Source organism: Oncorhynchus keta, chromosome 6 (genome assembly GCF_023373465.1).
Source record: "Oncorhynchus keta strain PuntledgeMale-10-30-2019 chromosome 6, Oket_V2, whole genome shotgun sequence".
In the NCBI taxonomy this organism is placed as follows: Eukaryota; Metazoa; Chordata; class Actinopteri; order Salmoniformes; family Salmonidae; genus Oncorhynchus; species Oncorhynchus keta.
This window is the reverse complement of record NC_068426.1, coordinates 18,457,733-18,481,374: the sequence shown is the minus strand read 5'-3', so window position 1 is coordinate 18,481,374 and position 23,642 is coordinate 18,457,733. Positions and strand designations below refer to the sequence as shown.

The 23,642-nt window shown below is 42.3% G+C and overlaps 1 protein-coding gene across 4 annotated transcripts in view; it reads left to right on the top strand.

The window, feature by feature from the left end:
• LOC118385149 (gamma-aminobutyric acid receptor subunit alpha-3-like) overlaps positions 1-23,642 on the top strand; it is a 138,928-nt gene that overhangs the window by 72,958 nt on the left and 42,328 nt on the right. For all 4 annotated transcript variants that reach the window (XM_052521053.1, XM_052521054.1, XM_052521051.1 and 1 more), the window contains one exon: positions 11,161-11,381. In XM_052521053.1, coding sequence (XP_052377013.1) covers positions 11,161-11,381 — 221 coding nt within the window. The remainder of the gene's footprint in view (positions 1-11,160; positions 11,382-23,642) is intronic.

Genomic DNA, 23,642 nt, shown 5'->3' with positions numbered 1-23,642 from the left:
CTGGTGGGATGTTTTTTTTATGTTTGTGTTTTCTCTCTGTACTCTGTTGATGAGAAATCAATCACTCCCTCCCTGGAGGAGCACCAGCTGCTCTTTGTATCGGCTGTGCCACTTGGCCTTGTGTAGATTGGCACTGCCCTTTTTTCCCCCAAATTATTTTTATCTTCAAAATAAATCCCCCACCTTGACTCAGTAGCCTATCCAGGCCTAAAAGGAAAACAAAAAAAATATATATTGGCCCAGCTAAGCCAAACACAACTGGGCTATGTTTATTTATCACATGGGGACTCTTCCTGGTTGTGTTGTGGGCAAGGGGGGAAATGTGGAGAGTGTTGGGGTTTCACTGAAAATGCTTGGCACAAAAAAGGTGGTCCGACATGACTAGAAGGAATCCTTGTAGTTTCTCAGTCAGTGGAGCAGGTGCAACACTTCTACAGTAGGTCAGAAAAGGCCACAATACTCTAAAGTCACCAAGAGGTTGCTTGCTCTCGCTCGCTCTCTCTCTCTCTCTCTGTTCTATCTCTCTCTCTCTCTCTCTCTCTCTCTCTCTCTCTCTCTGTTCTATCTCTCTCTCTCTCTCTCTCTCTCTCTGTTCTATCTCTCTCTCTCTCTCTCTCTCTCTCTCTGTTCTATCTCTGTCTCTCTCTCTATCTCTGTTCTATCTCTCTGTTCTATCTCTCTCTCTCTCTCTCTCTCTCTCTCTCTCTCTCTCTCTCTCTCTCTCTCTCTCTCTCTCTCTCTCTGTTCTATCTCTCTCTCTATCTTCACATTTCCCAGCCCCACCTATTACATCTGTATACTCACTCTGTCTTCATATATCTTTTTCTGTAAGTGGGAAAAGTGCTTTGGTGTTTCCACTGGGTTTCTACTTCATAATTAACACCCTCCATGTGATATAATTAACACAGATGAATGACTTAAAAGGGATTAACTAAATTCTTAAAGGAGAGGATAGAAGAGAGGGAATAGCTAGCAGAGAGCTGTAGAGAAATGGCAATTAAAACCGGGAAAAGACTAAACACAAGGGGGAGTGGGGGAAGAAGAGATGGGACTTGAACATTCACACTAGAACACAAGCCATGCTTTTATCAGACATACTGTAGTGTTCCCTCTGTTTATGCTTTCAAGGTTTTTTATATTCTCTGTTCCTTTGAAATAATAGAATTACTGGTGTGACTTGGCCACAGAAACAGGAGTTCAAAGAGTGAGATTCGAGAACTGTAAAAGTACAGTATAGAATTGTGCAATTACGTGTGGGTCTTTGTCTGTCTGTCTGTCTGTCTGTCTGTCTGTCTGTCTGTCTGTCTGTCTGTCTGTCTGTCTGTCTGTCGGTCTCGTTCCGTTTTATGTGTATTATTTGTAAGGGAAGTTGTAGTGGGGAGCTGTGTTTGATAAGAGATAACAGGCCATAATGGTGGAGCTGATTGAAAGATACTGTAGATGTAACTTATTTTGATGAGAGTTGTGCCGTCTCTTTCCATGATGCACAGAAGCTTTCCGATGATTCAGCTCCAACACATTGTTAAAGGGAGACGACTGAAAGAACAATCCATTTTTTCTCTTTCTCATAGACTTGGAGTTTAATCAAAGTAGGAATCTAATTATATTTGACTTGCATTAAGCGCAGACCATTTCTTGAGGTGCTGAAAAAAAGTTAAGATCCCAGGGCTGGGAAAAATCGAATTAAAGCAACGTTCGTTTGTTTCTTTCGGCTACTTTCCACACCAAATGCTTCTCATCTGCTTGTTTTTCTTTTCTGTCGGTTTTGCATATCAGGGAGTTGTTTTCTCTTTTGTGAACATGCTCATTGCTACTGAAGGTTGATGGGTGGGATGAATAAAGATGTAACTCTAACTGATCTTTAGCTTCAGCAAGGAAGGAAATAGAAAGGGTTTGTGTTTTTAACTCAATACGTCTATCCTGCCTCTTTCTCCACATCTAGAGGCGACAGATACTTTTGTCATTTTTGTTTGTGTGTTTGTATCTTGGTACAGTATGTACTCTGTATAGCTGCAAGTGTTTTGGTAGGCAGAATTAACCCATTTTATAGGGTTTCATCCTCAATCTGTTATCTTCAATTAGCATTTTCCAGACTATGAGTAATCACAGCTTCACATTCTTCTGTCTCTTACATCTGTTTACGGGACATGCTGATCCTGATCTCTCCCTCAAGCTAAGGTACTTTAGGAGTGGAGTGTATGCCTCCTCCTCTCTTCTGTTTTGCCCCCCCCCCCCTCTCTGCCCCACTTCTCTCTCCTTCTGAAATTTGCTCATTCTTTATCTCTCTCTCTCTCACACACACACGCACGCACGCACGCACGCACGCACACACACAAATACACACACATTGAGTAGAAGATGAAAGATTTTAGCTCGAGGAAGCTGAGCAAGCTGGTCTTATTCCCCATGCTAAGCCTCACCATGGCCTATAGCTCAACAAAATGTAAACAATACATAATCTATGCACATGTGAGACAAGGGGTCTGTCTAAATCAGCCATTTTGAGCTGGATTACACACTGTCACTGTAGAGACATCTCTGTTTTTGTACAACATGTCAGCAAGTAATGCTTCAATATAGGGAAGGATGAAAACAATGGAATATATCCTGAAGAATTTATAAAATGCATTTTGAAAATAGGTAATTCTATACATGAAGCAAATGTTTGTGCACCCAGTGATTATTCAACATACAGCTGAAGTTAGGAGGATGTTAGACGTTTGGCAGATGGCAGACAACATATGATGCATTTTTTATCACTAGGCTCACCCATTGAGTTTTTTTATATGGGCGCGATACGATTCATGTGCCCATAAATCAGCACAATCTATCATTTCCAGCGTCTTGGATCTTATTGGGATTGTGTTTTCTGTGCTAATGCAGATACAAACAAGATTAACGAAGAGCAAGCTACAATATGGCAAACTCAGCAAACATGGTATTTGATGTAAATGCATTGAGGCCGCCATCCTAATGATCAACCGCCAATGGCTTTGGTTTTGGGTGCACCAATCATTTGTTTGTTGCTCTGCTAGTTTCACTCTGTTAATCAGTCTTTTTGTGTATTACTAGCTTGGTTTCCATCCGACTGGCGACAGACCAGAGTTTGGTTAATGCAGGGGCTTATCAGGGCTGAAAAACTAAAAGTAAAAAAAATAAATGCATGTATACATATATATTATACAGTATATGCTAGATATGAAATAAATATATTTTTTTACTGCAACCTCCAACCCCAGGAGGATTCAGGAGCCCACTCTCAATGTGTGTAGACAGCCTGCTGCTGCCGCTCTGCTAGTCGTCAGATGAGAGGAGGTAGGCCCACCTGGGTAACTGGGGGGCCATGCCTTCATTTGGTAACTGATTATTAAAAAATTACAAAATAAACTGCATGATAAATAAATGTGACTGGTCAATGGTGTGAGTCAGGGCCTGGGCCCAAGCCCATAGGGGGCCCAAGAGGCCAAAAACACACATCAAAAAAACTGTTACATTATAAAAATTAAATGGAAAAAATGGAAAAGAACCCCAGGAGCCCGCTCTCAATGTTCAAAATACACTGGCGAGCATAAATAAGCCACAGAGAATCAAAAGTTTCAACAAAAAAAGACTGTGGAACACATTTTTAGCATACAGGTACAGTGAACATTGAAGCTGTGCTGGCAGCTCGTGGTGGCCCAACACAGTTTTTAAGACATTTTATATTGGTTTCCTTTATTTTGGCAGTTACAGTGGGGCAAAAAAGTATTTAGTCAGCCACCAATTGTGCCATAGTGGATGGAGTTTGGAGTGTGACTGTTTGAGGTTGTGGACAGGTGTCTTTTGTACTGATAACAAGTTCGAACAGGTTCCATTAATACAGGTAACGAGTGGAGGACAGAGAATCCTCTTAAAGAAGAAGTTACAGGTCTGTGAGAGCCAGAAATCTTGCTTGTTTGTAGGTGACCAAATACTTATTTTCCACCATACTTTGCAAATAAATTCATAAAAAATCTTACAATGTGATTTTAAATTTTTTTTTAATCATTTTGTCTGTCATAGTTGAAGTGTACCTATGATGAAAATTACAGGCCTCTCTCATCTTTTTAAGTGGGAGAACTTGCACAATTGGTGGCTGACTAAATACTTTTTTGCCCCGCTGTAACTGCCAAAATAAAGGAAATCAATATAAAATGCCTTAAAAACTGTGTTGGGCCACCACGAGCTGCCAGCACAGCTTCAATGTGCCTTGGCATAGATTCTACAAGTGGACCTAAACCATGCCATGAAAATACCCCGCACACACCATAACATAAACTTTGTATCCCTTGTTTACTCAAGTGTTTCCTTTATTTTGGCAGTTACGGGTTACCTACAGTCTGGAAGTTTGCAATTTGGACAGCATATGCACCAAATATACAGCTTGTTGCATTGTGTCCATAGACCTATAATCCATAGAAGGGTTTTGGAACCTTTCACCCTGGAAATGTGAGCGTTAGACTCATGGGTACACTTAGCAATGGCTGCCGGCCTGACTTGAACAGTAACTGCCATCTATGGATTATATTTCTATTGTTGGTTGCAGCTATCTGTTTCCCTTTTGCAAATTTCTAAATGCAATCGCAGAAAAAACGTACAGTTTAGAACCAATGAAATACAATACATCTCAACATCTCCCAATTTTCTGCGAAGTAGCTCATCTTGAAATAGGCTATTGCCAAGAGGATAGATAGCGTTGGCCATAGCCTATGGATTCATCTTCCTCATTAGGTGAGTTAGTGTGCCACTGGAAATGGTATTTAGTAGCCTGTAGTATATGAGTGTACAAACATTAAGAACACCTGCTCTTTCCATGACATAGACTGACCTGGTGAATCCAGGTGAAAGTTATGACCCCTTATTGATGTCAGTTGTTAAATCCACTTCATTGAGTCTAGATGAAGGGGAGACAGGTTAAAGAAGGATGTTTAAGCCTTGAGGCAATTGAGACATTGATTGTGTATGTGTGCCATTTAATGACTGCATAGGCATGACAAAATATTAAAGTGCCATTGAATGGGATATGGTAGTAGCTGGTAGTAGCTGCCAACTGCAATGCTGCTGGGTATTTGACGCTCAACAGTATCCCGTGTGTATAAAGAATGGTCCACCACCCGAAGGACATCCAGCCAACTTGACTGTGGGAAGCATTGGAGTCAACATTGGCCAGCATCCCTGTGGAACACTTTTGACATGTCCATGTGCTAACGAATTGAGGCTGTTCTCAGGGCAACTCAATATTAGGAAGGTCCTTAATGTTTTGTACACTCAGTGATTATTGCCTCATAATATTGTACAATTTGTGTGTCACTTCATTGGCCAGGGCTATTGTTTGTTTGAATTCAAGATTGATTCAAGATTCAGTTTGTCAGTGTCAGAGTATCCACTCATTTTGGTTTATTTGTGTGGTATTAAAAAAGATTCAGCTAATGTCTTCTGTCATGTAAATGACGTAGAATTGCATGAAAAGCTTTTTTAAAAGGCAATTTGTGGACAAAAGGCTGTGCGTATTGATATAGTGCACATAAAAAATGACTTTTGAGGTTAAATTCCCATGTCCCGAATAAAAAATGCAAGTTAAATGGGGCTGCATCGCATTTTCAACTCTACTGGTGGTTTTGTCCCAAAACATATTTTGTTATATAGTGAATGTGCCCACTCTGTTCTTGACATGTGTGTTCTAGCCAACAGGTTGCAGCAGGTGTTTATATGCAATTAAAAGTATTACATGACATAATATTTCATAACACTTTTCACAAAAGATTAAGTGTGACCACACGACTGAAGGACCTGCCTTGTTGATAGTGTTGGTAAGAAGGCAGAGCAGCTCTTTATTATGGACAGACTTCCCCCCCATTTTAGCTACTGTTGCCTCAACATGTATTAACCATGACAGTTTACAATCCAAGGTTTGTCCGAGCAGTTTAGTCACCTCAACTTGCTCCATTTCCACATTATTCATTACAAGATTTAGTTGAGGTTAAGGGTTTAGTGAATGATTTGTCCCAAATACAGTGCCTTTAGTTGTTGAAATATTTAGGAGTAACTTATTTCTTGCCACCCATTATGAAACTGACTGCAGCTCTTTGTTAAGTGTTGCAGTGATCACATACAGTGTTGAGTCATCCGCATACATAGACATAGACATAGCATACATTGGCTTTATTCAAAGCCCGTGGCATATCATTAGTAAAGATTGAATTAGTCCTTTTCCATCCAAGTTGTAAGACCCTGGTGGCTTGTCATTGTTGATAGATAAGAATAATTTGTTCACCTCTTCCACACTCACTTTATGGAATTCAAAATTACAATGCTTGTTTTTCATAATTTTGCTAGTTATACTTGGATTTGTTGCTGGTAGTCATGCTTAAGTTTGCTACTCTTGCCAAGGAAACAATCATTAAAGTAGTTGGCAATATCAGTGGATTTTGTGATGAATGAGCCATGTGAGTCAATGAATGATGGAGCTGAGTTTGCCTTTTCTCCAAAATGTCATATAAGGTGCTCCAAAGCTTGTTGGTATCATTCTTTATATATTTTTTCTTTGTTTCATATTGTAGTTTCTTCTTTTTATTCAATTGTCACATGATTTCTCAATTTGCAGTACTTTTGCCAATCGGTTGTACAGCCAGACTTATTTGCCATTCCTTTTGCCTGATTCCCGCTCAACCATTCAATTTTTCAATTCCTCATCAATCCAGTTTTAACAGTTTTTATAGTAATTTTCTTAAAGGTAAATGCTTATTCGTAACTGGAATAACCAATTTCATGAATGTGTCAATTGCAGCGTCTGGTTGCTCCTCAATACACACCACAGACCAGCAAATATTATTTACATAATTAACATAGGAATCACTACAAAACTTATTGTATGACCTCTTATGCCCAGCCTTTGGAACTTTGGTTTTACGAGAAATGGCTACTACATTGTGATCTCTACATCTGATGGATTTAGATACTGCTTTAAAGCAGATTTCTGCAGCATTAGTAAAGATGTGATCAATACATATAGATGATTTTATTCCTGTGCTGTTTGTAACTACCCTGGTAGGTTGACTGATAACCTGAACCAGGTTGCAGGCACTGTTTAACGTTTGAAGCTTTTTCTTGAGTGGGCATCTTGATGCAAGCCAGTCAATATTTTGGACACCCAGAAAATATAACTCTCTGTTGATATCACATACAGTATCAAGCATTTCACACATATTATCCAGATACTGACTGTTAGCACTTGGTGGTCAATAGCATCTTCCCACAAGAATGGGCTTTAGGTGAGGCAAGTGAACCTGTAGCCATATTACTTCAACAGTATTTAACATGAGATCCTATCTAAACTTTACAGGAATGTGGCTCTGAATAGAGACCGCAACATCGCCCCCATTGGCATTTCTGTCTTTTCTGTAGATGTTATAGCCATGATTGCAACCACTGTATCATAAAAGGTATTATCGAAGTGAGTTTCAAAGATATGAATATGATCTGTAACTAGCAAGTTATCGATTTCATGAATCTTGTTTCTTAGGCTACATATGTTAATGTAGGCTATTTTTTGCGCTTTTCTGGGATGCTTGATTATTTTACTTTACTGCGAAGCTCATCAGAAGTAGACATGACAATGTTATTTATGTTTGAGATGATAGTACAGGGTGAGCTGCACACAGTGGACTTCCTACAAGGGCACACTGCCTCAGTGCTAACAGTATAACTCTGGTTCATATGCACATGATTACTGCATACAATAGCTGTAGGAGACATTCAGGGGAGTTAGAGGGACATCAATTAAGTTACTTACATTGTGACTACCAACACCCCTGGGATAATGTACATTTGCTGCAGCATTACGACAACTCAGCGACACAATGGTAGGAATTATCTGAGCTGGTCTTGGGTCATTGATAAGTCATTGTCTCAACGCAGCCTTGAAATGTGTGGACAGAGTCCAGGAGCCAAGATGATTTGGATGGACTCATTCCTGTGGAGCATCTTCTGTTTCCAGAAGGTGTCAAAGTTATCTATAAAAGTTATTCCAACAGAACTACAGTAGTCTTTTAGCCAGGTGTGTAATGCCAGTAGCTTGCTGAATCTTTCACATCCTTTTTTTTTGTACCCCTTTTTCTCCCCAATTTCGTGGTATCCAATTGTTATTAGCTACTATCTTGTCTCATCGATACAACTCCTGTACGGGCTCGGTAGAGAAGTAAGGTTGAAAGTCATGCGTCCTCTGATACACAATCCAACCAAGCCGCACTGCTTCTTAACTTCTTAACACAGCGCGCATCCAACCCGGAAACCAGCCGCACCAATGTGTCGGAGGAAACACCTGGCAACCTTGGTTAGTGTGGACTGCGCCCGGCCCGCCACAGGAGTTGCTGGTGCGCGATGAAACAAGGATATCCCTACCGGCCAAACCATCCCTAACCCGGACAACGCTAGGCCAATTGTGTGTCGCCCCACGGACCTCCCGGTCGCGGCCGGTTACGACAGAGCCTGGGCGCTAACCCAGAGTCTCTGGTGGCACATCTGGCACTGCAGTACGGCGCCCTTAACCACTGCACCACCCGGGAGGCATCCTTGACCCAACGATGGTACCATACCTGAAATAATTGGATAATTGCTTTCTGGAATCTTTCGGGGCTAGATTCAGTTCTTTAAAATCAATTTTCAGCCTTTCCGTGCGAGCCCTCCTAATGTAATTCGACCCCACATGTCGTAGTACTTTCCCAAGTCGTAGTGGGAGGACACACGACATATCATCGCGTCACTCCAAGTTTACTTTGATATGATGGTTATTATATAAATATTTGCCATAAAGACGGTTCCACCGCCATTTATTGCATAATTAAATTTACCAAAATAAAAAGATCCCACCTTGTCTAGCATAATTTTGTTTTGTCGACATTTGGAAAGTTACTGACAAATTAGCTGATTCCATCAGGCTTGTCTTGACCTTTTTATCTGGCGTACTTTACTCCAATAAAAAGGTTGGCTAGAAACCTGGTTAATGTTGCCACTATGAAGTGTCATGTTTTGGTAAAAATATGGCTATTTCTGTATTAAAGGCCCAGTGCAGTCAAAAATGTGATTTTTCTGTGTTTTATATATATTTCCATATCATGAAATTGTGAAAATTATGATAATGCATTTTTTGTGTAAATGTTGTTTGAAAGGACCGCCTGAAATATCACCCTGATTTGGTGGGATGGAGTTTTGGCTTGCCAGGTGTTAAATTAGTTAATAGACCAATAAGAAAGAGTTCTAAACCTCTCTGCCAATAACAGCTAGTTTTCAGTTTCCCCCTTCCCCCTCAGACCACTCCCAGACAGTCCTGGCAAAATTCTTGCTTGAGAAATGTATCTTTGCTCAGAAGATATTTTGTTAGTTTTCAACTGAAATGGTAAAAAAATAATCACAGTAAAATGTGGATATATTGAAGCAACATCTCAAGACATCAGTCAGGAAGTTAAAGCTTGGTCTCAAATGGTTCTTCCAAATTGATAATGACCCCAAGCAGACTTCCAATGTTGTGGCAAAATGGCTTAAGAACAACAAAGTCAAGGATCCCATACCTTGACTTTGTTGACCTTAAGCCATTTTGCCACAATTTTGCAGAACTGAAAAAGTGTGTGCGAGCAAGGAGGCCTACAAACCTGACTCAATTACACCAGCTCTGTCAGGAGGATTGGGCCAAATTCACCCAACTTATTGTGGGAAGCTTGTGGAAGGCTACCAGAAACATTTGACCCAAGTTAAACAATTTAAAGGCAATGCTACCAAATACTAATTGAGTGTATGTAAACTTCCTACCCACTGAGAATGTGATGAAAGAAATTAAATTATGAAAGAAATTAAATCTGAAATAAATCATTCTCTCTCTCTACTATTATTCTGACATTTCACATTCTTAAAATAAAGTGGTGATCCTAACTGACCTAAGACATGGAATTTTTACTTGGATTAAATGTCAGGAATTGTGAAAACTGAGTTTAAATGTATTTGGCTAAGGTGTATGTAAACTTCCGACTTCAACTGTATGTATTTAGTTATGTAATGACTATTACCTGAATCTGTACATTTAATGCATTTATTTTGTGCCATTAATTGTTGATTGGTGCATAATGTTTTTTTCCAAGGTGAGGCCTTGATATTAATGTACAGTATAAAACGTCTGCCATTCCTGTAGTGACCAGACACAGGACAGGTTGCTACATTGTTGCTAACAGGCATTATTGAGGCCTGGATGTACGTGTTGGTGTGGACATTATTACTGGTATTTGATATCTGTCCATTTGATGTTCCTGTTTGTTCATCCTGTACATTATGACATTCTTTTAAAATATTCATGACACACAGAATCATGACACCATTCATTTAAAAAAATACTGGTGGCCATTTTTTAAACAGCCACAAAAAAATCTAACTGAATTTATAGCTGATTAGTGTATTTTAACGTTTTAATACCTTTGGAAAATCCTGTCAGAATGGAAGAAGTGTCTGAAAAAAATAAGTGTGAGGCCACTCCCCCACTTCAGCAGCAGCAAATAACGGCTGGCGATTTCTCTCTGAACTTAGAGAGGTTTATCAGGGACACTGTTCCTTGTTACGTGTTTGGCAATATGGTCAGAGAGATAACTCTTGGAAAAGGCATGTTTTATCCCGCCGGCGACAGCTGTGAAAACGCAATCATTGGTGTATGAACTCTGAAGGATGCCTTGAGGATCCCACATTGACAAGGCTGTTTTCCCCTTCAAATAAAATGCATGATGCATTATTGACGTGTGTGTGTGTGTGTGTGTGTGTGTGTGTGTGTGTGTGTGTGTGTGTGTGTGTGTGTGTGTGTGTGTGTGTGTGTGTGTGTGTGTGTGTGTGTGTGTGTGTGTGTGTGTGTGTGTGTGTGTGTGTGTGTGTGTGTGTGTGTGTGTGTGTGTGTGTGTGTGTGTGTGTGTGTGTGTGTGTGTGTGTGTGAGGCTGTGAACAAAACTCAACTCTCTGCTAGTCAAGGCCACAACTGACAATATACTGTATCAGGACAGAGATCTGTCTTTCAGAGTTTGCAGCTCTTACGAGAGATGGTAAATATGAGATGATAATGTAATTGTGAAGTGATACCTTAGAAAGTGACTTATTCTCTCCGTCTTTTCCCAGGAGTACACCATCGATGTGTTCTTCCGTCAGAGCTGGAGGGATGAGAGGCTGAAGTTTGACGGGCCCATGCAGGTCCTGCCTCTTAATAACCTCCTGGCCAGTAAAATCTGGACTCCAGACACCTTCTTCCACAACGGAAAGAAATCTGTGGCCCACAACATGACCACGCCCAACAAACTGCTACGACTGGTGGACAACGGTACCCTGCTTTACACTATGAGGTGAGCCACCTGACATTTCTCAAATGACATAGAACATTACCCTTTATTCACCTATAGCACCAAGATTGAATACTTTCAAAGTGATGTTGATCCATTGTATACTCCACTGCCACCTGTCACTACTGCCTCCCCAAACACCACCACCACCAAAATCATCTCATTACTCTATTGCATATTACTTCTACCCCAAAAGTGGGTTAGCAGAGTCTGAGGTGGGCGAGGAGACCTGAGGCCAGCTAGTGGACTGACAGGGGGTTAGCAAAGGTGGGTCAGTAGGCCTGAGACCAGCTAGTGGACTGACAGGGGGTTAGCAAAGGTGGGTCAGTAGGCCTGAGACCAGCTAGTGGACTGACAGGGGGTTAGCAAAGGTGGGTCAGTAGGCCTGAGGCCAGCTAGTGGACTGACGGGGGTTAGCAAAGGTGGGTCAGTAGGCCTGAGGCCAGCTAGTGGACTGACAGGGGGTTAGCAAAGGTGGGTCAGTAGGCCTGAGGCCAGCTAGTGGACTGACAGGGGGTTAGCTAAGGTGGGTCAGTAGGCCTGAGACCAGCTAGTGGACTGACAGGGGGTTAGCAAAGGTGGGTCAGTAGGCCTGAGGCCAGCTAGTGGACTGACAGGGGGTTAGCAAAGGTGGGTCAGTAGGCCTGAGGCCAGCTAGTGGACTGACAGGGGGTTAGCAAAGGTGGGTCAGTAGGCCTGAGGCCAGCTAGTGGACTGACAGGGGGTTAGCTAAGGTGGGTCAGTAGGCCTGAGACCAGCTAGTGGACTGACAGGGGGTTAGCAAAGGTGGGTCAGTAGGCCTGAGACCAGCTAGTGGACTGACAGGGGGTTATCAAAGGTGGGTCAGTAGGCCTGAGACCAGCTAGTGGACTGACAGGGGGTTATCAAAGGTGGGTCAGTAGGCCTGAGACCAGCAAGTGGCCTGACCTGCACTCAGAGGTACTTTGATGAATGAAGATGGTAATTGAATAGTGGATGTCTGAGCCCAGAGCTATCCCAAGCAATGTGTCTGACTACCAGGGGACTGAGTGGTCTTTCTCTGCAACCAGTCTGGCACAGCACATGCTTCATCGGGGAAGATATAGTGTAACTATGCTCCTCTATCCACCCTCTCTTCATATCAGAGGATGATAACTATGATGTACCTAAAGGACTGTATGTCCTGAGAAGAAAATGGTACTGCAAGGAGAAACCACTCAGCCAGTGTACACTCATAGAAAAAAAGGTTTCACGAGGGTTCTTCGGATGTCCCCATAGGATAACAATTTTTGGTTCCAGGAAGCCACTGTAGAAATAGTTCTACATGGAACTCGAAAAGGTTTTACCAGGAACCAAAAAGGGTTCTTCAAATGGTTCTCCTATGGGGCCAGCCAAATAACCCTTTAAGGTTCTAGATAGCACCTTTTTTGTAAGAGTGTACTGTGTAGCTGCTTAGACATCCTCAGCAAGCTTGAGTAAAATTGTGTTGCTTATTTAACAAACCTGTAGCAGCAAGAACTATTTAATCACTACGCTACAGCGGGAACCTGTCCGCCACTCTCAATCTCCTCATCAAGTATTGCTTTTGAATTGCTTGACATATAACCCTTAACCAAAATCTGAATCTAAGTAGGGCTCTTCATTTGATAATGGTTTGTCCACGGGGACTGATCATTACGGTTGCTCTGGGTAGAGTTAATTTGCCTGTGAATTTCATGCTGCAGTTTTCACGTAGAAAGAGGGAGGAACTCCATTCTTTTCCAGGCTGGGTTTCTTATGAGTTCATTTGATGTGGCTCTGATTCTCCTGAGGCTAAGAATAACATTTGAATTTGGATAGATTATTAAAAGGCCTGTCACTTTTTCATTTGCGAGCAAAGATAGTGTGTTGCAAGGCGAGTTGCTATCAAAGGCTTTTTGACTATTCTAGACACTGCATTAAGGCAAACAAGATACAAAAATAGTCAAACTAGTTTATAAATAGTTTTTAAATAGTATGAATAGTAACTTTGGACATTAGTATACTGTATTAATTATATTTGATTATTCATTCCATTATTAGTAATTAAGTAGTTAATTTCCAATATTCTAGGAAATGCCAAGAGCAGGCAATTTAGGAATGGTTACATGTTCTGGCCTAGTTCACCTCAATGAAATTGATGATTAAAAGATCTTGCATTTCTTTTTGCCAGTTTCAGTTTCCATCCTGCATTCTTGCTACGTATATTATTACAGCATTCAAGCACGATATTCCCTGAAATTGTTCAATGTGTCATCATCCTCATCACCTTCAACATCCGTGTCGGCGACACTTGCGTGAATGCACACTATCTCACCCCACGCTGTCATGTGATCTGGGGCCACAACCAAACCAGAACCTTTACGCTTTACACCATAATAAAACACTTAGGTTGCGTAACATGTCTACTTAGTGGGTGACACATGAGATCTTTCAGAAAGCCTGCTAAAGTGTGTTACAGATGTCGGATCTTAATTTGAACCCTTTTGCCGCAGGAGGAAAGTGATCCTACAGCAGGAGGATTTGAAAACCTGAAGAAATATTTAGGGGGCAGCTGGAAGCTGTGTATACAACGCACGCTGTACTTACAGTTGACCTTATGTAGGCTATGTGCAGCCTAAAGCGCGTCTCGTGTTCATTCTTATGTGGATTATAATAAATTGACATATTTGTAGGGGGAAGATGTATTTTTTGTTAGGGGAAATATATATTTTTAGATCAATTGTTTAATATGTTGAAGGCAAGCAGACTCAATTATTGGTTTCCTCAGTGCCTGTGTGGTCCAGCGGTTACAGATGCTAACAGTTGTCATGGGTTCAATTCCAGCTCACTGCTCATGGATGAGTGTCTATTTTTGCCGCATTAATTCTGCATGGTTACAAGGTTAATTCTGTGTGGTTACAAGGTTAATTCTGCATGGTTGCAAGGTTAATTCTGCATGGTTGCAAGGTTAATTCTGTGTGGTTAGAAGGTTAATTCTGCATGGTTGCAAGGTTAATTCTGTGTGGTTAGAAGGTTAATTCTGCATGGTTGCAAGGTTAATTCTGCGTGGTTACAAGGTTAATTCTGCGTGGTTACAAGGTTAATTCTGCGTGGTTACAAGGTTAATTCTGCATGGTTGCAAGGTTAATTCTGCATGGTTGCAAGGTTAATTCTTCATGGTTGCAAGGTTAATTCTGCGTGGTTACAAGGTTAATTCTGCATGGTTGCAAGGTTAATTCTGCGTGGTTACAAGGTTAATTCTGCGTGGTTACAAGGTTAATTCTGCATGGTTGCAAGGTTAATTCTGCATGGTTGCAAGGTTAATTCTTCATGGTTGCAAGGTTAATTCTGCGTGGTTACAAGGTTAATTCTGCATGGTTGCAAGGTTAATTCTGCATGGTTACAAGGTTAATTCTTCATGGTTGCAAGGTTAATTCTGCGTGGTTACAAGGTTAATTCTGCATGGTTGCAAGGTTAATTCTGCGTGGTTACAAGGTTAATTCTGCATGGTTGCAAGGTTAATTCTGCATGGTTACAAGGTTAATTCTTCGTGGTTACAAGGTTAATTCTGCGTGGTTACAGAGTTAAAACAGAAACAACTCAAAGGTTAATGCCTCGATCACACCGACAGCATCCTTGTATTTTGGTGCACCAGAAGTACATACATTTCCAATAGAACGCTGTGTTTGCCTCGCAGCACTGCATTGCAGAGGCAGTTGCAGTGCTTTCTGTGTTGTGCATACGTTGGATTTATTGAAAGTATGCATGAACTTGTATGCATAGATGGCTTGACAGAAATGGTAGCAGAAGGTGAATGTTGAACTTTTGTTGCACACATATCCAAATGATGCTGCAAACCATTTTGCGCAATGACTCTGTCAGGGCGTAACAGTTTAGGCATTCAATCCCGAGCGGTTTAAGGTTAGGGCTATGGTTTGGCATTGTGATCTGCCTGAGCGAAGTGGCGTTTCCAACTCCACGAAGGGGATAAAGGGGGTTTAGCCCCCTCAGTTCAAACTAGTGCCCCTCAGTTTTAGTTTTATGTCCCTATATAAAAATAGCTAAAATGTTCAAATGATTGAGTCTCAGATTGGCACAAAAACAATCTGTATCTTTGCTACACTGTGTCGGCACAATGGACAGAGCATGCCATGGTGTGTGTAGTGGGGTTATGCTAAGCCACTTGCGCAGTTAGGTATGACTCTTTAGGGGCTTCCATAAAAAGCAGGGAAAAAACACTTCTCATCTCTGTAGTAGACTAAGTGAATAACCTGGTACGCTTCCACCTGTAATATTTGATTTTAAAATAATAAGAGTAGGGTCATGTTTACCAGTCTGACCATGGTGAGGACATTGTGTCTTTTACAAACAAATGATAATCGTCTTCAAGACCATCACGTCACTTCCTGTTGAACTCGCATCACGGAACCTGGGAGAGCTCGGTTTGTTATTTTGGAAAGTTTGTTGTTTTGGAAAGTTTTGAAAATCTATTGAAAACAATTGATTACTAACTAGCTACCTTTTGAGTTCGGATCCCACGACGTGGTTGGCATCAGTTGCTATCTGTCCAGTGATCCTGCCGACCAAGGCCAGGTCTGAGGAGCTGCTCAGCTTGATGAGTTTAAACAGGAGAGTGGCAAGATGACAGCAATCTGTAAGTCATTGAGAGAGGACGTCCATTCTGTATGTGAATCCATGATAACAATGACGGAGAAATCAGACTCGCCGGACAATTAAGGCGGAACAACATGGTTGTCGACGGAATTGCAGAATCTCCCCATGAGACCTGGACGGAGTCTGAGGACAAAGTGAGGGAAATTATCTCGGTGAAACTGAAGATGGACCACAGGTAGATTTAGGTGGACTGGAAAACCCACCACTGGCCCAGGCGAATAGTGGTCAAGTTGCTGAGGTTCAAGGACAAGGTAGCTGTTCTGGAAAGAGCCAAGAACTTTAGAGGAACGTGCATCAGCCTCAATGAGGACCATCCTGAAGCTGTGTGCCAGAAGAGGAAAGAACTGATCCCAGCCATGAAAGCTGCCAGAGGCATGGGGACATTGCTTACATCCTCTATGACAGGCTCATTGTCCACCCTCCCTCCCAAAAGCCTTGAAGGGATAAGAGAGCCACGCCTATGGGTTTGTAGCTTCAACCCCACAGCACACGCACACACTTGCACACACCAAATGATTAATGGACTGCTGGATGTATATTTTTTTCTCTTGCTTTTTTCTATTGCTCTTTTATATATGATGTCTATCTAATAAGCTACCCAGGAAAGGGCTAAAAAATAGCCCATATTAATATACACTACATGAACAAAAGTATGTGGACACCTGCATTTCGAACATCTCATTCCAAAATCATGGGCATTAATATAGAGTTTGTCCCCCTTTACTGCTATAACAGCCTCCATTTTTCCGGGAAGGGTTTCCACTAGATGTTGGAACATTCCTGTGGACTTGCTTCCATTCAGCCACAAGAGCATTAGTGAGGTCAGGCCCTGATGTTGTGCGATTTGGTCTGGCTCGCAGTCGGTGTTCCAATTCATCCCAAAGGTGTTCAATGGAGTTGAGGTCAGGTCTCTGTGCAGGCCAGTCAAGTTCTTCCACACCAATCTTGACAAACCATCTCTGTATGGACCTCGCTTTGTGCACGGGAGCATTGCCATGCTGAAACAGGAAAGGGCCTTCCACAAGCTGTTGCCACAAAGTTGGAAGCACAGAATTGTCTAGAATGTCATTGTATACTGTAGAGTTAAGATTTCCCTTGACTGTAACTAAAGGGACTAGCCTGAACCGTGAAAAACAGCCCCAGACCATTATTCCTCCTCCACCAAACTTGACAGGGCTATGCATTCGAGCAGGTAGAGTTCTCCTGGCATCTGCCAAACCCAGATTCGTCCGTCGAACTGCCAGATGGTGAAGCGTGATTCATCACCCCAGAGAACGAGTTTCTACTGCTCCCGAGTCCAATGACAGCAAGCTTTACATCACTCCAGCCGACGCTTGGCATTGCGCATGGTGATCTTAAGCTTGTGTGTGGCTTATGTGGGGCAATGGAAACCCACTTCATGAAGCTCCCGACGAACAGTTCTTGTGCTGAAGTTGCTTCCAGAGGCAGTTTGGAACTTGCAACCAAGGACAGACTATTTTTACGTGCTGCACGCTTCAGCACTCGGCAGTCCCGTTCTGTGAGCTTGTGTGGCCTACCACTTTGCGGTTGAGCAGTTGTTGCTCCTAGACGTTTCCACTTCACAATGACAGCACTTACAGTTGACAAGAGCAGCTCTAGCAGGGAAGAAATTTCACGAACTGACTTGTTGGTAATGTGGCATCCAATGGCGGTGCCATGTTGAAAGTCACTGAGCTTTTCAGTACAGGCTATTCTACTGCCAATGTTTGTCTATGTCAGCAACAGGTGTGACTGAAATAGCTGAATCCACTAATTTCAAATGGTGCACACATACTTTTGTATATATAGTGTATGTAGTCTTATATCAAGTCCGATTGAAGTGTTGTGTTTGCAGGTTCACCTCGTATATCTAAAACATGTTATTTTGGGGTGTTGCTATCGGCAAACCAAGTGCTAACAGTCCGTATCTAAATCATATGTGTGAAATGCTTGATAGTATACTGTGTCGTGTCTTTGGCTATGCCGGATTAAGTGACATGACATGCTATTCTATGAAATAATTTATCCGTAATTAATACTACCTGATTGAGCTAATCATGTAAATGTAATCAACTAGAGAGTTTGGCACCACTAAATAATATTTATAGAGCTGTTATCTTCCGAATAAACTCTTAAAGACCTAGTAATATTTTACATCATTAGCAGCCAATATTAATTGTCATCTTAATTCAATCTCATCTGAAAGTTGTAAATTCTTGATTATCTGCACGAACCCTGGCAAATAGGTTGAATCAGCAATACAACATTGGGTTTAATCATTTATTTACTAAATACCTAACTAATCACACAGAATTACACATACCCATAATTAATGATAACTTGATTACAAATTACGTCATAAAGGAAAACATCCCTAGCGGGCGGTACAGATATGACAGCTTGTTACACAAAAGAAAAGGGGCTGGGTTTGAGTGAAAGAGCGGGAAGACTGAGGAACAAAGAGAAGAAGCTGCGCTATCGTAAATATAGTATCTTATGCATTCTAAATTACCGCCCATTTGGAAAAGGAAAATGCAATAAATATTTACTCTTGGTGGTAGATGGAAGGCCGTGTTGCCCAACCAAGTCCTTTGAAAAATGTCTCTGGTTGTCAATTGAATACTTTGTAGTAACGTTGTTGTGTGATAGACGGGATACTCTGTCTGTTCCTTCCTCACCCTCGTTTGCAGCGGCTGATGCTAACTCAACGGCTAGGAGGTATCACTTCTGTAGTGAATAAGAGTTCAAAGTTCATACCATTCGCAACCAATGCTCACGCTGAGGTTGGCTTCGTTCTGTAGTTATTATCTGAACCATTCTGACATCGGACCGTCATCCTCACGTCCTTGGAACAGGAGGTTATATTGTCATCAAGGGCTTATATAGGAAGGGAGAGGAGGGCGTGTTTGAAACGTTTTATAGCCCATGTCCCTTCACAGTGGCAGGCCACTGATTGAGCAGAGCCCTATCTTATGAAAACCCAAATCTCACATTTTTTAAGCTAAAATCACATTTCATCCCATCACGAATAATTTCATATTCAAACATTTAAATTGAACAACAATTCCATGTGAATCCGATAACTCTGATGTGTAGACTTTCTACTGTAGTGTTTATGTCATCTTATCATTGATGAGAATATCTCAGATGACAACCGAACTGACATATGTTCCATTGGTCGGATTACCAGAATATAGTTCATTTCCCCCCACCTTCTGATGTTCCCAGAATCTCTATGTTAACCAAGGGTTTTGCAAATGTAACATCAGTAGGGTAGAGAGAGGAAAAAGGGGGGAAGAGGTAGGCCAACGTCATGAGAGTCCCCCCATGTTGGGTTCAATCTTGCGATTAACCTGCATGTTGCATACCAACATAAAAATGACCGTGGGTTGTCCTGGTTGTGGACCATCGTTGTGGTGCCCATCTGGTGGTCGACCCGGGAAGGGATTCTGCGAATGAAGTCCGCTCCATGGCTGGACAGCAGATGTCCAGTTGGTGGTCGCTGTTGCAGTCCCCCCTCTGGTGGTCGACCCGGGTAGGCTGTCTGCAAATGAAGAAGTCTGCTCCATGGCTGGGCAGCGGATGTCCGGATTGGGATCGCCGTTCTGGACCCGTCGTCTGGTCGTCCAGATTGGAAGATCTGGGCAGTAACTTAGGCGGATGTTAACAACGCACACACACTCATGAAATATATCATTACATTTCCTCCCAAATAAGCAGCGTTGTGTCATTAACTGATGGTTGTATGGGGAAGTTGTTTATGGCTCAATAACTTTCCACGTGCCGAAGAAAATGAAACAAAATGAATGAAAGCATAAACAAAACAAAATATAGTTATGCCACCTTAATCATCTAATTGGACTGTATTCTATCTACGTCCATGGTCTTGGCAAAATGACCCTATCATGGCATTGTCTAATTTGCGGGGTGTTGCTTAGGGTACTATCCTACGTTGATAAATCTACAGCTGTGGGGCACTAGTTTTGGGCAGTCTACAGGGATGATGTATGTACTTCCGGGGAGAAAACTGGTGAGTGCTGTAGCTGTAGAGTTAAAGGACTCAAAATAAATGTTCAACTTTACTAAGGCTGGTATTCATCTCGGACCCTTAAGTGATCCTAGCATAAATCCTAATTGGATGTTCCGTTGTGCAAGTGCGTTTATGCTTACGCAAGCGCACATGTCAAGGGAAGGAAACCAAGTATCCTGGCAGATTACAACTTGTTCGGAATGAGTCTGACGTAGTCAGGTCATTTTCAGATCAATGCCTGGAGGTCAGTCAGAATTAGTGTCAAGGGAGTCTGTCGTGGTTTTACTACCAGTCACTGTCTTCCACTATTGTAGTGGCGGTAGGTATGAAGAAGTATACTTCATAGCTATGTTATCCACGGAGGAGCTAACCTCATGACGGAAGTACTCTAAGTATTAGACCAGTCGTACGTGGTGCGATCGTGGTTCATGACTTCTAATAACTTTTCTCCTGAACGGAGGGTTCTATTTATTAGTGATATGTGTGTTAACCATTGGAAAAGTGCAATGGAGATTCCCCTTCCCAGTGTTGCACTCTGAGTGACTCCTATGTTGCTGTTCTGCTCTTCACTGTTCTAAAAGGGGAGTTTACAACTAGATTTGATTTATGCCCTGGTGGTCTCGTACGGTGTTGTCCGTAGTCCCGTCCCCCTCCCCACCGGCCTCGATAAGGCTCATCATGGGTCTGGGCTACTATCCCCCCCCCTTTGTGTTTCGGGACCCCCCCCTGTCAGGGTAGCCATCCAGCGGGTCCTCTATGTCAGCTAGAAACATCTCAGTATCGTTTGGCTGACATGGAACGGGGTCAAAGGTGGGTCAATTCTTGACGAGTTTTTCAAGATATTCCGCGTCAAGCGGGTGGAGAGGGTTGACTTCATCCTGTGGGGAAAGTGGGGCCGAAAGGCCAAGAGGAAAAGCCAAGCTTTGGCTTTGTTGGCCAAGAGGTGCCGTATTACTCAGTGCTGAATGGCCAGGACGAGAAGACTGAGGAACACTTAATGGAGGCAATGTCTGAAACCTATCGTCTTCACTCCTTTGAGTTGCTTGGATGGATAGCCACGCTGTAGAGCGTGACCATTCTGGACTTCCTCCAGATGGTACCTAAGGGTGGTATTCTGTTGCATTGCAGAGTCCACTTAAGCGCTTAGAGTACTGATTTTGGACACGTGAGTGTCGCACTTGCTCCTTTAGGTCTCAAACTTATCTGTCATGGTTTGCACATAGAGTTCTTGAGTACGGAGCGAGAGATTCAGTGATGAGATTTCTTCCGCTTGCTTAGAAATCAAGATTTCCATCTTCATCACCTAAGTTCTCTCATCATTAATTTGGTCAGCGACTTCAATGAGTTCTGCTGATTTGTCATCCAACTTAGTCATTGTGTTCATTAATTGATTGTCTTTGGTCTGCAGAATTCTGAGTAGAACCGTGTTACTCTGAGTAACGTTCAACAAAACTGCCTGCATGTTATCAAATTGCGCGCTCCTGTTTGTAGATAACTCAACAGATTTATCTGTTAAGATCCACAGCATTTATTCCACAGGACAAAACTAGGTCCAGAGTATGACTGTAGCAGTGAGTAGGTCCGGAAACATGTTGGACGTAACCTACTGAGTCGATGAAGGCTCCAAAAGCCTTTTGGAGTGGGTCGGTGGACTTTACCATGTGAATATTAGTCACCAAAAATTACAATATTATCTGCCATTATCTGACTACAAGATCCGATAATAATTCAGGGAACTCAGTGAGGAACGCTGTATACGGCCCAGGAGGCCTGTAAACAGTAGCTATAAAAAGTGATTGAGTAAGCTGCATAGATTTCATGACTTGAAGCTGAAAAGATGAAAACGTAGTCGCTTTTTTTGTAAATTTAAGTTTGCTATCATAAATGTTAGCAACACCTCTGCCTTTGTGGGATGCACGGGGATATGGTCACTAGTGTAGCCAGGAGGTGAGGCCTCATTTAACACAGTAAATTCATCAGGCTTAAGCCATGTTTCAGTCAGGCCAACCCCATCAAGATTATGATCAGTGATTAGTTCATTGACTATAACTGCCTTGGAAGTGAGGGATCTAACATTAAGTAGCCCTATTTTGAGATGTGAGATATCACAATCTCTTTCAATAATGACAGGAATGGAGGTCTTTATTCCAGTGAGATTGCTAAGGCGAATACCGCCATGTTTAGTTTTGCCCAATTGAGATCGAGCACATTCTCAATAGGGATCGCTGAGCTGACTACACTGTGCTAGTGGCAGACTCCACTAAGCTGGCAGGCTGGCTAACAGCCTGCTGCCTGGCCTGCACCCCATCTCATTGTGGAGCTAGTGGAGTTAGAGCCCTGTCTATGTTCGTAGATAAGATGAGAGCACCCCTCCACCCCTCTTGGTCCTGTTTGTGGGTGAGTCCTAGAAAGAGGGACAGTTATCTCCAAATTCTATCTTTTGGGAAGGGCAGAAAGCAGTTTTCAACCAGTGATTGAGTTGTGAGACTTTGCTGTAGAGCTCATCACTCCCCCTAACTGTGAGGGGGCCAGAGACAATTACTCGATGCCGACACATCTTTATAGCTGATTTACATGCTGAAGCTATATTGCGCTTGGTGACCTCTGACTGTTTCATCCTAACATCGTTGGTTCTGACGTGGTTAACAATATCCCTATACTCTCTACAATCGCCAGTTTTAGCCTTAGCCAGCACCATCTTCAGATTAGCCTTAACGTCGGTAGCCCTGCCCCCTGGTAAACAGTGTATGATCGTTGGATGATTAGTTTTAAGTCTAATATTATGGGTAATGGAGTCGCCAATTAATAGGGTTTTCAATTTGTCAGAGCCAATGGTCAGAGGCCTCGGCGTCTCAGACACCGTAACGGGAGAAGGAGAGACCAGAGAAGGCTCGGCCTCTGACTCCGACCCGTTGCTTAATGGTGAGAACCGTGTTGAAAGTTTCTGTCGCGTGAATGAGCGACACCGATTGAGAATTCCTACAGCATTCCCTTCCAGAAGCCATGAGAATATTGTCCGGCTGCGGGGACTGTGCGAGGGGATTTATACTACTATTTGTCCTTATTGGTGGCACAGACGCTATTTCGTCCTTTCCTACACTTAAATTACCCTTGCCTAACGATTGCGTCTGAATTGCTATCCTGGTCATAAGGCGTTCGTTCTCCTGTATATTATGAGTACAGCGACTGCAATTAGAAGGCATAATGTTAATGTTACTACTTAGCTTCGGCTGGTGGAGGTCCTGACAAACCACATCCAGATAAAGCGTCCGGGGTGAAAAAGTTGAATGAAAAAAGTTGAGCGAGGGAAAAAATGTATATATAAATAGGTAATTAAAAAGTAAAAACCGTAAAGTTGGCAGGTAGCAAAGTAAAGTTAGCAACAAACCGCACAGCATCATGTAAACAAGTCTTTCAGCATGCTTATAGAGTGGGGCACTCAACATATACTGCACTGACACATTTGACGGAGGATTGGTTGAAAGAAATTGATAAGAAGATTGTGGGAACTGTACTGTTAGATTTCATAGCAGCCTTTGATATTGGCCATAACCTGTTATGAGAAAAAGTATGTGTTATGG